Source organism: Danio rerio, chromosome 5, assembly GCF_049306965.1.
Source record: "Danio rerio strain Tuebingen ecotype United States chromosome 5, GRCz12tu, whole genome shotgun sequence".
NCBI classification, from domain to species: Eukaryota; Metazoa; Chordata; class Actinopteri; order Cypriniformes; family Danionidae; genus Danio; species Danio rerio.
Genome location: NC_133180.1, coordinates 9312402 through 9330000, shown reverse-complemented (window position 1 = coordinate 9330000; position 17599 = coordinate 9312402). Strand labels below are relative to the sequence as shown.

The following is a 17599-nucleotide window of genomic DNA, read 5'->3' as shown; positions in this document are numbered from 1 at the left end:
CTTGAGTCGACGCAATAGAATCAATAGTTTAAAACACGGTGCACTTTCAGATTTAAACCTCAGCTGGACGTTTCCATTCACTTAGAGCTGCATTACACGCTTCAAACCCATAATAGAGGCCCTTTAACATATTTCATTCATGTGGTCCCAACACAAATCGAGCGTGGAACCCAGCAATTTTTACAATGTAATATGTTAGTCAATGCTACCAGTTTCCAGGATTCTTCAAAATACCTTATTTTGTACAGAAGAATGAAAACTGAAACAGGTTTGATTATTGAACAAACTTTAACACATTAACAAATACATTTTTTTTTGTTACAGACATAACCAACAAACATTAACTAATGTCTATTGTTGTGAACCTTTACCAATATTTCTTTTATATTTGACTCTTTCAGGCCTCTTTCTCTAATGTTCAAGCCCTGATGTCGCACTTTAACTCTATGCTGGCTCGACATGATCCGAACAACCATCAGGATCAGAATTCAGAGCTGATCCAGAAAATGTCCAAACTCAAACCTGTGGACATGAATAAACCCCCAGGCACCAGGCCTTCTCCAAAACCCCTCATAGTCAAACCCAACTTCACAGTCAACTCTCTAGAGAGCAGATTAAAAGCCACTGATGCCGCAGGATTGAAACTACCCAATAAAGCACAACAGGAATACTCTTTTTTAAAATCCCCCAACGCTGGAGCCACACCGCCTGTCATGCCCAAAATCAATCTCCAGAAAGACAGTCCTGCAGCTAAAGAAAGCACATCGGCTGATTTATCAGAGCCAAAAAAGAAAACTCTTCCCAGCTTGTTTGCTTTAGGAAAATGTCCTGCTAAACCAGCCAGACCTTCTCTTGTTGACCTCAGCAAATTCGGAAGAAACGGTAAGATGTGATCAAAGTTATTCAATCACACTTTACAATAAGGTTTCATTACATTGTAAAAAAAACAAAACAATGGAGTATATGCACAGCTAGTGTTTTTCAGCCAATGATGAACTTCCGATAAAAGCTTAACGTGACTTTTTTAAATTGCTGTAAAAGGAACACTATGCATCGATGTTGAAATGTAATTTAAATACAATCAATTAAATAGACTTAAGCATCCTTTTTGTTGTTCAAGCTTAAAAAGAAACTAAAGATGCAGACACTTAGTAGCAACAGGCTAGCTCAGAAATTCCATTGAAAATACAGGGGTAAAATTAACTTCCATATGGTAAACACATGGCCCGGAAACCTATTGTGGTGCTGTTGTGAAAATGAAGGGAAAGACGCGTTTACATTTTACCGGATCCGGCACTTCATATTTGGTGATCCGTGCAGGCAAAGGATCCAATACATGTTAAAAACACGACCTGGAAAAATAGAATTTAATGCACTGCTTCTTGTTTGGTCCTATAGCCACTTTATATTGCATCTCAGCCAGGCAGTAAAGATTTTTAGAGAAATCAGATCTTAAACACGGCGCTTTTGTATGGGAGGACAATTAACCGAAAGCCCTGTGGCTGGCTGACTGAAATTAAAAGTCCGTGTTCGTATAGCCTATTAGTTGTCTTTATAAAAAATGAGTAAACGTTCCCTTAACATGATGAAGTAAATAAACTGTGCATAATTATGAAAAATTAAGTTCTGTGAACTCATTAGTTCTAAATTACAACAGGGATGTTTAAAGGTCCCGTAAAGTGCTTTGAAATATACATTTTTATTCAGTGTTTGATGTAATCTCAACTGAAACATGAAGAGAGGGCCAATAGTGTTTTGTTTCATCACCGCTCTGCCAGTGAGAGTGGTTGAGCTCAAGCTCATTAAATGAAAAGCATAAAAAAGCTTCTTGAAGGGGGTGTGATTGTCAGATTCTGGAGAGCATTCGATTGGTCAAGATTTGATGAGAAACTGAAGTATGAGGTGACTCGAAAAAAAAACGTTGATCCACTTACGCCCCATTCACACGAGGTGTCAGCGTCAATGCTTCCTATTCACTTTGTATGGGCAACGTGAAGCATTGGCGAACTGAACTTGTTGGCACTGTTTCAGTGGCGTTGCTCGCTGCAGAAGTTAGGAACTTTTTAAGCATTAACGAAAGCGTCAGCCAGTCTAAACGGTTTATGCAAATTCAGCTTAGACAGTTGCCAATTGCAGATTTGTTTCATTGGCTGACGCTGCTATGTCGATTGCGTCAACCCTAACTTCAGACACGCCCTCTGTCAAGCGTTGACGCTAAAGCCCCGTGTGAATCAGGCATAACATCCCATTCACATTCACAGCGCCAACGATTCAAATCCACTTTGAATATGTGACGTCAATCATTGCCGAACTAAATGGTGGATCCGTCGGTGCTGCTTCAGCGGCGTTGCTCGGTGCAGAAATTGGGAATTTCTCAAATTTTCAAGCGCCAATGAGATCACTTTATGTGAATACCCCAGCTTAGACAATAGCCAATTGTGGACTAATTTTATTGGCTGACGCTGCTATGACGATCACGTCAGCCCTAGCTTCAGACACTCTGTCCATCAAGCGTTGACGCTGAAGCCCCGTGTTAACTGGGCATTAAGGCTGATTTATACTTCTGCATCAAGCACACGCATGTGGTGTAGTGCAGTCTTTGCGTGGTTGCATAGCCCTTGCCATGACTGACACAGACGCTGACGCGCACTTCTCAAAAAATTAAATTACACGTCCCAACGATACGAATCGCAAGCTCTGTGGTTGGTCAGCTTGGTAGTGGTGGCAAGTATGGGTGGTGCTAAGAACCTCCAAGAAACCTAACACAGAAACACCCGCGAAGAAATGCAACACAGAAGAACATTAATACAGTAGGTAATAGGCCAGCTAGTGCTTAGGAAGTGTTATTGCAGAGCAACACAAACAGCACGAAGTAGCAGAAGTATAAATGCGCGGGTCATGCCGATCACTTGACGCCGAAGTATAAATCAGCCTTTAGGCAGAAGTGAGAAACTGAGTTTTACACGTTTATATCAGTTTTATATCTTCTAAACGTGAATTTTGTCATAGTTTTGTACAACACTAGCTTATAGGAATCCTTGAAGACTAACACACTAAAAAGCATTTTACTTAGTTTAAACATACATTTTTTTATGTTTTGTTCTGTTTTGTATTTGTTTTGTTCTTCAGTTTGAATGTCAACGTCATAAAGGTGTGGAAAATGAAAACGGCAGTGAGAACGGAAGTGGGTCACACACAGTTTGACCACTCCATGTATTGCTGGGTGATGGATTATTTTTTAGAATGAATTTTGTTTATATACTTTTTATCTTCATTTTGATGCATTTTTTGTTGTTGGAAAATTTAGTGTCTAATAAATAAGAGAATCAAATGAAAGCAAATCGAGTCTAGTGCGTTCGAAAGCAAAGCCCAGAACTGTACTATAGACCAAAACACAATATATAAAAATATAAAAGCAAAAGTTAATTCAGAAATACATTTACAATTAGTCATTTAGCAGATGCTTTTTGTCCAAAGCGACTTACAAATGAGGAGGTATTTAGCGATTCAACAACAAGAGGCAATACAGTGCTGTCATTGGTTAGTGCTCAGATAATTAAGTGTTGTTTTTTTCATATAGAGAGGAGAGTGTTTCTATAGGTGGTTTGTCAGGCCCACTCACCTGTGTGTACCTCATTTTGGAAAAGAAAGAAAACATCTAGAATTTCCCTGAATTCATTTATTTGTTTGTTTGTTTTAATCAGTTTCATAGCTGGTTAAAACATTTATTGCTGGTCGAATTTTTCAAAGCATGGCAGAATGTTAGTTTTAGGGACTGCCTAAACATTACAAAAATTGTAACGTCTGGTAAAAACTTATGTACATGTGTGATTACACTTCACAGTAAAATTGTACAGTTCGGTTTATAGAGTTTTTCTCACATGATTTGTTTTTGTCAGTGTCAAATACCAACAACCCAGCTTTTTCGGTCCTCCCTCCACCTCCAATTGGTCATCCGTCCATCACATCGGTGACTCCGCCCCCTCCAGCAGACTTCTCATTTCTCCCTCCTCCTCCAATGTGAGTCTGATTATGAGATGTTACAGCATCAATGACTATTTTGGAGATGCATTAAACATCAAAATTCAATACAAATATAGAATGTTTACATTATTATATTATATTATATTATATTATATTATATTATATTATATTATATTATATTATATTATATTATATTATATTATATTACATTACATTACATTATTTTATATTATATTTTATCATTACCTTACATTACATTATTATATAATATTATATTATATTGTATTATATTATATTATATTATTACATTACATTACATTACATTACATTATATAATAATATATTTTATTATTACATTATATTATATTTTATTATTACATTATATTATATTGCATTATATTATATTATTACATTACATTATATTATATTATATTTTATTATTACATTACATTATATTATTTTATATTATATTATATTTTATCATTACCTTACATTACATTATTATATTATATTATATTATATTATATTATATTATATTATATTATATTATATTATATTATATTATATTATATTACATTACATTACATTATTTTATATTATATTATATTTTATCATTACCTTACATTACATTATTATATTATTACATTACATTACATTACATTATATAATAATATATTTTATTATTACATTATATTATATTTTATTATTACATTATATTATATTGCATTATATTATATTATTACATTACATTACATTACATTATATTATATTTTATTATTACATTACATTATATTATTTTATATTATATTATATTTTATCATTACCTTACATTACATTATTATATTATATTATATTATATTATTACATTACATTACATTACATTACATTATATTATATTATATAATAATATATTTTATTATTACAAAATATATTATATTATTACATTATATTATATTGCATTATATTATTACATTACATTACATTATATTATATTATTACATTACATTACATTACATTAAATAATAATATATTTTATTATATTATATTATATTATATTATATTTTATTATATTATATTATATTATATTATATTATATTATATTATATTATATTATATTATATTATATTATATTATATTATATTATATTATATTAATATATGCTAATTAGTTCCTTAATTTATAGTTTATTTATCAACATGACACTATTACTGGGGATTAATACTGATGTATACAATTACAATGTAACTGATTTATTTCATGATATGCCACTACAATAATAACGAACTATACAGCAAAACTGTTTCTACGTTTTGTGTGGAAATGCAATCAAATTAAGACAAAAATGTTTTAATTATGTAACAGTTAATAATGACTTTGAAAAGCTGTTTCTTCTGTTGTGGACAGGGATCAGGAGGACTTTTATGATGACGCAGGCGTCATGGACCAAACACAAGCATCACTAGGTCTGTTATTTAACTTGGTTTTAAATTAAAGTTAAGTGCAGTGACTAACAAAAAGTTTTTCTGTTTAATCTCTGAATGTCGGGTGCCACCGTGGTTTAGTGGTTAGCATTGTTGACTCACAGCAAGAATGTTGCTGGTTCGAGTCCTGGCTGGGTCAGTTGACATTTCTGTGTGGAGTTTGCTTGTTCTCCACGTGTTGGCTTGGGTTACCTCCGGGTGCTCCGGTTTCCCCCACAGTCCAAAGACATGCTCCATAGGAAAATTGAATAAACTAAATTGGCCGTAGTGTATTAGTGTGAAATAGAGTGTATGGATGTTTCCCAGTACTGGGTTGCAGCTGGAAGGTTATCCACTGTGTAAAAAATACGCTGGATAAGTTGCCGGCTCATTCCGCTGTGGCGACTCCTGATTATTAAAGTGGGAATGAATGATTCTCTTAATGGCATTGCATTAGATTTAAAGCTAATGGTCTAATTTTAAATAATAAGCACATGCAAGCATCACATGCAGTTCTTTCTGATGACATATCACAGTAAAAGTGTACAATTCAGTGTTTTTTTCTCATGTTTTGTTTCTGTCAGTGTCCAATACCAAAAACTCAGCACAAGCATTTTCCTTCCTCCCCCCACCTCCACCTGGTCATCCGTCAATCACATCTGTGACTCCGCCCCCTCCGGCAGACTTCTCATTTTTCCCTCCTCCTCCTCCAACGTGAGTCTGATAATGACTATTCTTATATATACATACACACACACACACACACACACACACACACACACACACACACCTTACTGGCCACTTTATTAGGTACACGGTACTAGTACCGGGTTGTACACCCTTTTACCTTCAGAACTGCCTTAATCCTTCATAGCACAGATTTAACAAGGTACTGGAAATATTCCTCAGAGATTTTGCTCCATATTGACATGATAGGATCACACAGTTGTTGCAGACTTATCGGCTGCACATCCATGATGCAAATCTCCCATTCCATCACATCTCAAAGGTGCTCTATTGGATTGACTTCTGGTGACTGTGGAGGCCATTTGATTACAGTGAAGTCATTGTCATGTTCAAGAAACGAGTCTGAGATGATTTGCGCTTTATGACATGGCGCGTTATCCTGCTGGAAGTAGCCATCAGAAGATGAGTACACTGTGGTCATAAAGAGATGGACATGGTCAGCAACAATACTCAGATAGGCTGTGGTGTTGATGCAATACTCAATTGGTACTACTGGGCAAAAAGTGTGCCAAGAAAATATCCCCCACACCATTACACCACCACCACCACCAGCCTGAACCACTGATACAAGGCAGGATGGATCCATGCTTTCATATTGTTGACGTCAAATTCTGACCCGACCATCCGAATGTTGCAGCAGAAATCAAGACTCTTCAGACCAGGCAAAGGTTCTCCAATCTTCTATTGTTCAATTTTGGTGAGCCTGTGTGAATTGTAGCCTTGGTTTCCTGTTCTTAGCTGACAGGAGTGGCACCCGGTGTGGTCTTCTGCTGCTGTAGCTCATCCTCCTCAAGGTTTGATGTGTTGTGCATTCAGAGATGCTCTTCTGCAGACCTCAGTTGTATCGAGTGCTTATTTGAGTTACTGTTGCCTTTCTATCAGCTGGAACCAGTCTGGCCATTCCTTTCTGACCTTTGGCGCCAACAAGGCATTTGCGCCACAGAACTGCCGCTCACTGGAAATTTTCTCTTTATCAGACCATTCTCTGTAAACCCTAGAGATGGTTGTGCATAAAAATTCCAGTGGATCAGCAGTTTCTGAAATACTCAGACCAGCCCGTCTGGCACCAACAACCAGGCCACGTTTAAAGGCACTTAAATCACCTTTCTTCCCCCCATGCTCTTTTTGAACTGCAGCAGATTGTCTTGATCACGTAACGAGCTGTTGGACAGATGTACCAAAAAAAGTGGCCAGTATATATATATATATATATATATATATATATATATATATATATATATATATATATATATATATATATATGTATATATATATATATATATATATATGTATATATATATATATATATGTATATATATATATATATATATGTATATATATATATATGTATATATATATATATATATATATATATATATATATATATATATATATATATATATATATATATATATATATATAAATATATTGGTCTGGTACAGGAAATTTTTGACAATAAATACATGTGTTTCCTCTGAACAGGGATCAGGAAGACTTGTATGATGACACGGGTGTCATGGACCAAACACAAGGTCTGTTATTTACCTTAGTTTCTAATAAATGTTAAAGGAATAGTTCACCCAAAATGAACATTTGAATGGTAATACAATGGTTCTTTATTTGGTTATAAACCATTATGACTTTCTTTCTTCTGTTGAACATTAAAGAAGATACTTTGAAGTGAGCTAAACAACTGTAACCATTGACATCCACACACTACCTAACAAAAGTTGTGTCGCCTATCCAAGTTTAAGGAACAACAAGTAATAACTTGACTTCTAGTTGATCATTTGGTATCAGAAGTGGCTTATATAAAAGGCAAAGACCTCTAGATTACGCTTATTTTACTAAAATAAAATATGGTCATGTCTTGATTTTGAATGATTTCATTTGGACAGTAAAGTCTGACTTTGCTTAGACAAAAATCTTGTTACTTAACAGAAATAATGCACAGAATAGAATATAAAGTCATGGTGCAGTGGAAACAGAATGAATATTGTGTCTGACTCCATCATGAGCTTGGAGGATTGCATTCATACATCTCTGCACTGACTCAAATCACTGATTAATAAAGTCATCTGGAATGGCAAAGAAAGCGTTCTTGCAGGACTCCAAGAGTTCATCAAGATTCTTTGGATTCATCTTCAATGCCTCCTCCTTCATCTTACCCCAGACATGCTTAATAATGTTCATGTCTGATGGGCTGGCCAATCCTGGAGCACCTTGACCTTCTTTTATTACAGGAACTTTGATGTGGAGGCTAAAGTATGAGAAGGAGCGCTATCCTGCTGAAGAATTCGCCCTCTCCTGTGGTTTGTAATATAATGGGCAGCACAAATGTCTTGATACCTCAGGCTGTTGATGTTGCCATCCACTCTGCAGATCTCTCACACGCCCCCATACTGAATGTAACCCCAAACCATGATTTTTCCTTCACCAAACTTGACTGATATCTGTGAGAATCTTGGGTCCATCTTGGGTTCCAATAGATCTTCTGTATTATCTGTGGTGATTGGGATGCAGCTCAACAGATGATTCATCTGAGAATTCGACCTTCTGACACTTTTCCTAGTAATCAACTAGAAGTCAAGTTATTTTTTTCTCTTAAAACTGGGATCGACGACAAGACTTTTGTCGGGTAGTGTAGTATTTGTTTTTACTATTGTGAAAGTCAATAGTTACAGGTTTTTAGCATTCTCTAAAATATCTTCTTTTGTGTTCAACAGAAGAAAGAAACTCCTAATGGTTTGAAACAAGTAATGGATTGATAAACGATGATTAATTTCTGTGTAGTGACTGAAAAAGTGTGTCTGCTTAATCTCCAAATGTGTTTGCACCAGATTCAAAACGAGTGGTCTAATTTTGCAGAATGAGCACATGCAAGCATCACATGCAAACATATTTAGACTTGAATAAAGTATGTGTGACTTGTCACTTCCTCCTTTGTTGTTGCTGGTGACTTCTCTACAAAAAAAAGTATGAATGAAATATTTTTTTTTCTTTTAGGAACTAGCAGCAATAATCCTGAGGTAAAGATGAATTCTACATTGTTTTTGCAAAGGTGACATCTTTTGAAGAGCAAAGCACAGTAAAATAGCATACAAAATGAAATGAAGGACTACCAATACAGCTTGAGTGATTAAAACAGAATCATGAAATTATAACAGAAGATCAAGAAGTTTGTTTTAAGCAGTAACTCATATCATGCTGCTGTTTTTGTTTGATGTGTAGGAGGAGGAGGAGGAAGAGATGTACGAAGATCTTGAACACAACTGGTGAGAGCTCTTAATTTTAAACAGTGTGTGCGGTATTTATTGTGTGTTATAATTGCATAGTTGTTGTTTTAACGGTGCACAAGCTGACAAAAAAACATGTCTAGATGTAACCCCGCCGGTTCTACGCCACCCAACCCGCTCCGAGCTGGTATCGAACCGGCGGCTTTCCGCATGGGAGTCAGTTGCTCTACCAAGCAGGCTAAAGACCATGACCTCTAGTGTCTGTCGCTAGAGCACCTTTAGATGTCAGAGGAGTGAGGTTTACCTGCACAGCACTTACTACCTGGCCTTTGTTACACTCCCCCCCCCAATCCTCACTCCCATCCAGGTCACGGCACCAATGTAACCCCGCCGGTCCTACACCACCCATCCTGCTCCGAGCTGGTATCGAACTGGCGACCTTCCACATGGCAGTCGGTTGCTCTACCAAGGAGGTTAAAGACCATGGCTAAAGACTCATTAGAGCACCTTTAGAGGTCAGAGGAGTGAGGTTTTACCTGCACAGCACTTACTAGCTGGCCTCCGTTACATAGACACTGGAAGCATTGATATATGATGAAGCCTATTAGAATGAGCGTATAATTACAGTTATGGAAGCAAAAAATATCCCTGTATGAGTTTGATTTTATATTTATTAGCTGCACTGCCCAGGACAAAGCTGCTCTTCAAAGGGGGATTAACACAGTGCATAAAATCACTGTCCTTAGAGGAGTTGTTCAAAGCCGCTGCTACTGCAAAGCACACAGCATCCTGAAGTACTCTACCTTCGCCACAGTTACTCACTGAAGCTAAGCAGGGCTGAGCCTGGTCAGTACCTGGATGGGAGACCACTAGGGAACACTAGGTTGCTGTTGGAAGTGGTGTTAGTGAGGCCAGCAGGGGGCGCTTAAGCTGTGGTCTGTGTGAGTCCTAATGCCCCAGTATAGTGAAAGGGACACTCCACTGTCAGTGGGCGCCGTCTATCGGATGAGACGTTAAACCGAGGTCCTGACTCTCTGTGGTCATTAAAAATCCCATGGCACTTCTCGTGAAAGAGCAGGGGTGTAACCCTGGTGTCCTGGCCAAAGTCCCTCTATCGGCCCTTACGATCATGGCCTCCCAATCATCCCCTTCCACCGAATTGGCTCTATCACTGTTGTCCTGTGGCTGCCGTTGCATCAGCCAAGTGGATGATGCACACTGGTGGTGGTGTGGAGAGACCCCCCCTCATGATTGTGAAGCACTTTGGGTGTGTGGCCATACACAATAAATGCGCTATATAAATACACATTACATTACATTACATCCAGCACACCATCTATTTCAAATGTTACCTTCGGGGAGGCGATATAGGAGCATAAAAATCAAAACAAACAGTCTAAAAATTGTACATATTCCAGGGCTGTTGCAGTAATGAATGGACATTAAATTGTGTGTGTTTTCAAATCGTACTCAATTTTTAATCTTACTCACTTTTTAAATTGAAAGCTGCTTGAAAATGCGCTTGCCACTTTATACATGCAGACATTAAATTGTATGCCTTTCCGGCCAACATTTTACCCACTTTTAAACTTGAAAGCTGCTTGAAAATGCACTTGCTACTTTATGTATACTTACTTCTATCATTGTTTTGTTACTACTTTTATATATGTAACGTAGCACTAACAAGCATGCCGTTTTCCCGCTTGCAAATATAAGATTGACTTCATACAATAACACTACAAAGAAGATGATAGTATTAAGTGAAATACAGTATCAACATCCTAGTATCTGTGAGTTATATTAACATAACTTATTTACTTACAGTTGAAGTCAGAAGTATTAGTCCTCCTGTGAATTTTTGTTTCTTTTTTAAGTATTTTCCAAATGATGTTTTACAGAGAAAGAAAGTTTTTACAGTGTTTCCTAGAATTTTTTTTCTTCTGGAGAAAGTCTGATTTGTTTCATTTCAGCTAGAATAAAAGCAGTTTTTAATTGTTTTAAACCGTTTTAAGGTCGATAATATTAGACGTCTTAAGCAATATTTGTTTTTGATTGTCTACAGAACAAACCACTGTTACACAATGACTTGCCTAATTAACCTCAAGCCTTTAAATGTCACTTTAAGCTGTATAGAAGTGTCTTGAAAAATAGATTGTAAAATATTATTTACTGTCATCATGGCAAAGATAAAATAAATCAGTTATTAGAAATAAGTTATTAAAACTATTATGTTTAGAAATGTGTTAGAAAAAAATCTCTCCTTTCGAAAAATATACAGGAGGGCTTATAATACTTTACATGTATAAAAGTAATATAGGATTTTTTTGTTTGTTTGTTTTCCTGCTGTTTCTTCTGCATAAACAAATATGCAGCAGAACTTTTGTGCATTTTAGAGGAACGCAGTTTTTCATCTTTCAAAGTAATTGGTGGAAATCGTTAGACAATCGATTCAATGATCCCTTATAAAATCAGTAACTTGCTTCATTTCCTAATGAATCATCTGTTTTGAATGAATCGTTTGAATAAATGATTCAGTGAATCACTCTTTAAGACAAAAGCTGCGTCTGAAATTGCATACTTGCGTACTATTCATTCATTCATTTTCTTTTTTGCTTAGTCCTTTTATTAATCCGGGGTCGCAACAGCGGAATGAACCGCCAACTTATCCAGCTTATGTTTTATGCAGCGGATACTCTTCCAGCTTCAATCCACTGCGAAACATCCATACAAAATCAAACACACACATACACTACGAACAATTTAGCTTGTCCAATTCACCTATAGTGCATGTGTTTGGACTTTTGGTGGAAACCGGAGCACCTGGAGGAAACCCACACCTACACAGAGAGAACATGCAAACTCCGCACAGAAACGGCAAGTGACCCAGCCGAGGCTCGAACCAGCCACCTTCTTGCTTTAAGGCGAATGTGCTACCCATTACGCCATTGTGCGGCCCTCCATACTATGTAGCACGCTAAAAACAGTATGCCAGTTGAGTAGTATGTCTGAATTCATAGAATTCGAAAAACAGTAAGCGAGAAGTACCCGGATGACCTACTACTTCCGGCTATGTTCTGAAGTGCACATTGGATGCACGCTATGCTATCCCATGATGCCCCGTGAGAGAATTCTTGAAGGGGAGTGAAGCGGCGCAACTGGCACGGGAAGATTACATGATTATGACAAAACGATGGATGTAGAACATCCGAGTTCCATTCATACTACTGACATCTATACTGTATAGCAGTGTTTCTCAACTGGTGGGTCGGGTCACGGGAACATTTTCAGTGGGTTGCTGAGTGTGTGGTCAAAAAACAACAAAAGTTAAATTTTTTACTTATTTTGCTTATTCCAGACTTTTATTTTGAAATTTGTGCACGACAACCCTACCGTTTGACATGTGAAATTTCATTTAATTATAGCAACAAATATGTTGAAGCGCAAGTACGACCCCGAATATGTAAAGTATGGATATATATATTGATGACAAAAAAAGACTTAAAGCTTTAGTGCCATAGTGAGGTGCTCTCATCAGAGAGCATGAAACCTTCTAAATTAAAACGACATTTAGAAACCAGAAAACATGTTTTATCAACAGTTCAGTTTAGTTCATGGTAACTAATCATTTCCTTACCCTAAACACTGTTTACAGTATTTGTTGTTTTTACTTTGTAATATTTCTATAATTTGATCCATTTTTTTTAAATGACAGCAAAAAAATATTGTTTATTTGTAAGTCTTGGTGAATGTCTTATGATGTATCTGTCACTACTTGTGTATGTAAACAAATAAAAACAAATGAATTATAATTCATAAAATTGTATTATAGTTTCTAAAAATTTGAGTTGCGGCTTGATGACCATGTAAAAATGTGGGTTTCATGGCCAAACCAGTTGAGAACCCCTGCTGTATAGTACAGACTTTTGTAGCGGAGTATCACGTTCATACTCAAATGCAGTATCTAATGTGTAGGAGGCAATTTTGGACGCAGCCAGAGACTGTCATTTTGTTTATCCACGAAAGGCTTAAGTAAAAACAAAAAGAAAAACTGCACAAACAACACACTTTGCATGTTTAATTGTACTGGGCTGTGGCTGGAAGGGCTACAGCTGCATAAAACATATGTTGGAATAGTTGACAGTTCATTCCACTGTGGTGACCCCTGATGAATAAAGGGACTAAGCTAACGGAACATGAGTGAATAAATAAATTAAAATAATAATAATATGCAATACTATTGAAATAATTGCATGGTGGCTCAGTGGTTAGCACTGTGGCCTCACAACACGAAGGTTGCTGATTTGAGTCCTGGCTTGGTCAGTCAGCATTTCTGTAAGCCTCGTGTTGGTGTGGGTTTCCTCCGGGTGCTCCGGTTTCATCCACAGTTCAAAGACTTGCGCTATAGGTGAATTGGATGAACTAAATTGCCGTAGTGTGTGTGTGTGTGTGTGTGTGTGTGTGTGTGTGTGTGTTTTTTTTTGTGTGTGTGTGTGGGGGGGGGGGGTGTGAGTGGGTGTGTGTGTGTGTGTGTGTGTGTGGGTATATGGGTGTGTGTGTGTATGGGTGTTTACCAGTACTGGGCTGTGGCTGGAAGGGCTACAGCTGCATAAAACATATGTTGGAATAGTTGACAGTTCATTCCACTGTGGTGACCCCTGATGAATAAAGGGACTAAGCTAACAGAACATGAGTGAATAAATGAATTAAAAATTTTTATTGTTTTTTTATTATTCATACTTGTAGAGTTTGTGATTTGCACACATTCTTGAACTAAAGAATATTCAACTTATTTTTTTATAATTATTATAGTTAGTCAGTGTATTGGAGTGTACTTGCCTGTAGTCTAGTACACTGTACTTGGAGTGAATTGTACTAGTCGGTTGGTAAACACTGCTCATATTTTTTCTTTATTTCTATATTGATGCACTTTAGCAGAGGATTCAAATCTGCTCAAATTCTATGCTTTAATCTACAGGCCGGAAAACAACAAAGACACAAAGGAGGAGAAGACGACCAAAGAATCAAAGGAGCTCAAGAAAAAGCTAGAAAAAGAAGAGAAGAAACGCTTGGAGCAGGAGAAGAAGGAGAAGAAAGAAAGAGAGAAAAGGCAACAGGAGGCCATGAAAAAGTTTAAAGTAATCGCAGATATATATATATATATTTTATTATTCAATGACATAGTGTTTATTTTTAATTTAAGTTAAATACTATATATTTTTTTGTTGATTTCAAAAAAGGAAAAACATATGGACACAACTTTTTACTTAAACATTAGTTGACATTAGTTATATTACATTTATTTACTTATATGATTTGTTTATATTATTGTTATACTGTATACAGTGCTCAGCATACAGTATATGAGTACACCCCTCACAAATCTCTCATTTAAATTTATATTTTTATTAGGAAGCTCTACAATATCATATTTGTGCATATACATTAGATTAGTCAGTACTGAAGCCAAATCTGGAGCTTATCTAACAAAATAACCGTCCAAAAACTAGTACAGCCAACTGTATATTTCATAGAAAAATATTAAATGCAAATTTAAAAAAGAGAAAAAATCAAGAAAGCAAAAAAAAAATAGACAAATATATTAGAAATTGTGTATGTTGTAATTTTTTTTTGCAATGTTTTGCTTGAATATCAGTGTATCATCTTTCAGTTTGCAAAGATGTTTGGTGACTAAAATATTATTTTAATTAATATATTTGTTTAATAAATCTGTTTTGTTTAAATACACCAATATTTATTGCCTATATTCACTGAGAAATAGAGGAAAATATTCATTTTCAAAATAGGGTGTACTTAATTATGCTAAGCACTGTACACACACACACACACACACACACACACACACACACACATATATATATATATATATATATATATATATATATATATATATATATATATATATATATATACTTTATTTTTAAAAGAAATATTGATGTTAATAATTTAATAATAATAATCAATAAGTGTAATTTTAAATTAATAAAAATTTTTTTTTTTTAAAGTTATAATAAACTATTAAGTTTGAACGTTTAATTTTGGTTTTAGTATCTATGAAGAGTCATGTGAAAATATTTTCTACATTGAACATTTTTCTTAGCCTCTTATGCTTATGTTCAGTTATTTTATGTTAAAAGCGATGAAAATAATCTGTTATTTGCCATATAAATACAATTACTGAATCAAGACATAGGAGGCTGAGAAAAATGGTAATTTCAGAATAAAATTTCAGATAACACTTAGAGGTTTATATATATATATATATATATATATATATATATATATATATATATATATATATATATATATATATATATATATATATAGTTGAAGTCATAATTATTAGCCCCCGTTTAATTGTTTCTCCAATTACTGTTTAATGGAGAGCAGATTTATTCAACACATTTCTAAACATAATAGTTATATAGTTATTGTATAGCAATGGTTTGTTCAGTAGATTATCGAAAAAAGTATATAGCTTAAAGGGGCTAATAATATTGACCTTAAAATGGTTGTTAAAAAATTAAAAACTGCTTTTACTCTAGCTGAAATAAAACAAATAAGACTTTCTGCAGAAGAAAAAATATTATCAGACATACTGTGAACATTTCTGTGCTCTGTTAAACATAATTTAGGAAATATTTAAAAAAGAAAAAAAAAATCAAAGAGGTGCTAATAATCCTGACTTCAACTGTTTGTGTGTGTGTGTGTATTAGTGTATTAATATATATATATATATATATATATATATATATATTTTTTTTTTTTTTTTCATAAATTTGTTTTGTTTAAATGCACCAAAATATTTTACATATATTCACTAAGAATGAATAAAAATATTCATTTTCAAAATTCATAAAATATGATAATTAAATTCATATAATTCAAATTATAATTAAACATATGCCAGAATAGTTGGTGGTTCATTCAGGGATTAAGCCGAAGGAAAAATGAATGAATGACGACATACACGTATATATATACATTATGTTTATATAGAGAGAGTGCTTAGTTGTAGGTAACTTTTGCATGTCCTAGTATTGAAAATTGTACCATTAGCAATCTCACTGTCATCTCTCCTCTGAAATTGTAGATCAAGAGTCCGATTATGGTGCTGGAAACAGTGAAGGTCAGAGTTGATCACAAGGGTGGGAAGAACAAACTTCCACTCAAACAGGGAGAAAGCATTGAAATTGTGCGCAAAACTGAAAACCCAAAAGAATACTGGCTCGCCAGAAACACAGAGGGCCACTGTGAGTCTGTGTTTAACTTCCTGTTTGACTAGCCTTGGTCAGCTGCTGTTTTGACATTGTGTTGGCGTGTTTTGTTTTTGTCTTCCGTACAGATGGTTTTGTGAAGCCTGACACTCTCGATGTCGTGCATGACAGATTGAAAGACACAGAGGACGAGCAGGAAGTGTATGATGATGTGGGAGCAGACGATGAGTACGAGAGTAACCACTGTAGATTTTTAACATTGTTCATGCTAATTTGATGTATATATATTATTAATAAATCTCTCTTTTTTCAGTCCACCAGATGGTGAGTCATTGCATTATAATTCATTATTATATACAGTTGGAGTCTGAATTATTAGCCCCTGTCTATATTGTTCCCCCAATTTCTGTTCAACAGAAAGATTTGTTCAACACATTTCTAAACATAATAGTTTTAATAGCTCATTTCTAATAACTGATTTATTTGATCTTTGCCATGATGACAGTAAATAAATTTATTTTTTAAGATACTAGTATTCAGCTTAAAGTAACATTTAAGGGCTTAACTAGGGTAATTAGGAAAACTAGGCAAGTCATTGTATAACAGTGGTTTGTTCTGTAGACAATCGCAAACAAATATTGTTTAAAGGTGCAGTATGTAAGTTTGACACCCAGTGGTTGAACTAGGTATTGCATTCCTGGATCAAAACAAACGCAAGCGCATGTTTCCAGATTGAAGACCAACAGGAGCAAGTCTGATGATTGAGCCTAAAGATTTAGATTTAAACCGTGTTCTAAATAAAGGCAACGGCACACGATAGAAGGAATATGTTCCATATTAAAAGGAGTTTTTGTTCTAACCAGCACCTCGAATTGATATATTAGAAACAGCCTCTATTTCTCACAGGTGAGCAACAGGAAACTGACAATGATCGTCT

The 17599-nt window shown here is 35.1% G+C and overlaps 1 protein-coding gene across 1 annotated transcript in view; it reads left to right on the top strand.

Annotated features, from left to right (window-relative positions):
* The window catches only part of fyb1a (FYN binding protein 1 a), a 26929-nt gene extending 9952 nt beyond the window's left edge, over window positions 1-16977 (top strand). The window contains exons 2-11 of the mRNA XM_068221353.2: window positions 402-882; window positions 3900-4020; window positions 5389-5447; window positions 6029-6158; window positions 7674-7723; window positions 9198-9220; window positions 9423-9466; window positions 14403-14562; window positions 16539-16698; window positions 16791-16977. Coding sequence (XP_068077454.2) covers window positions 429-882; window positions 3900-4020; window positions 5389-5447; window positions 6029-6158; window positions 7674-7723; window positions 9198-9220; window positions 9423-9466; window positions 14403-14562; window positions 16539-16698; window positions 16791-16939 — 1350 coding nt within the window. The 5' untranslated portion in view covers window positions 402-428 and the 3' untranslated portion in view covers window positions 16940-16977. The remainder of the gene's footprint in view (window positions 1-401; window positions 883-3899; window positions 4021-5388; window positions 5448-6028; window positions 6159-7673; window positions 7724-9197; window positions 9221-9422; window positions 9467-14402; window positions 14563-16538; window positions 16699-16790) is intronic.
* Window positions 16978-17599: the final 622 nt, after the last annotated feature.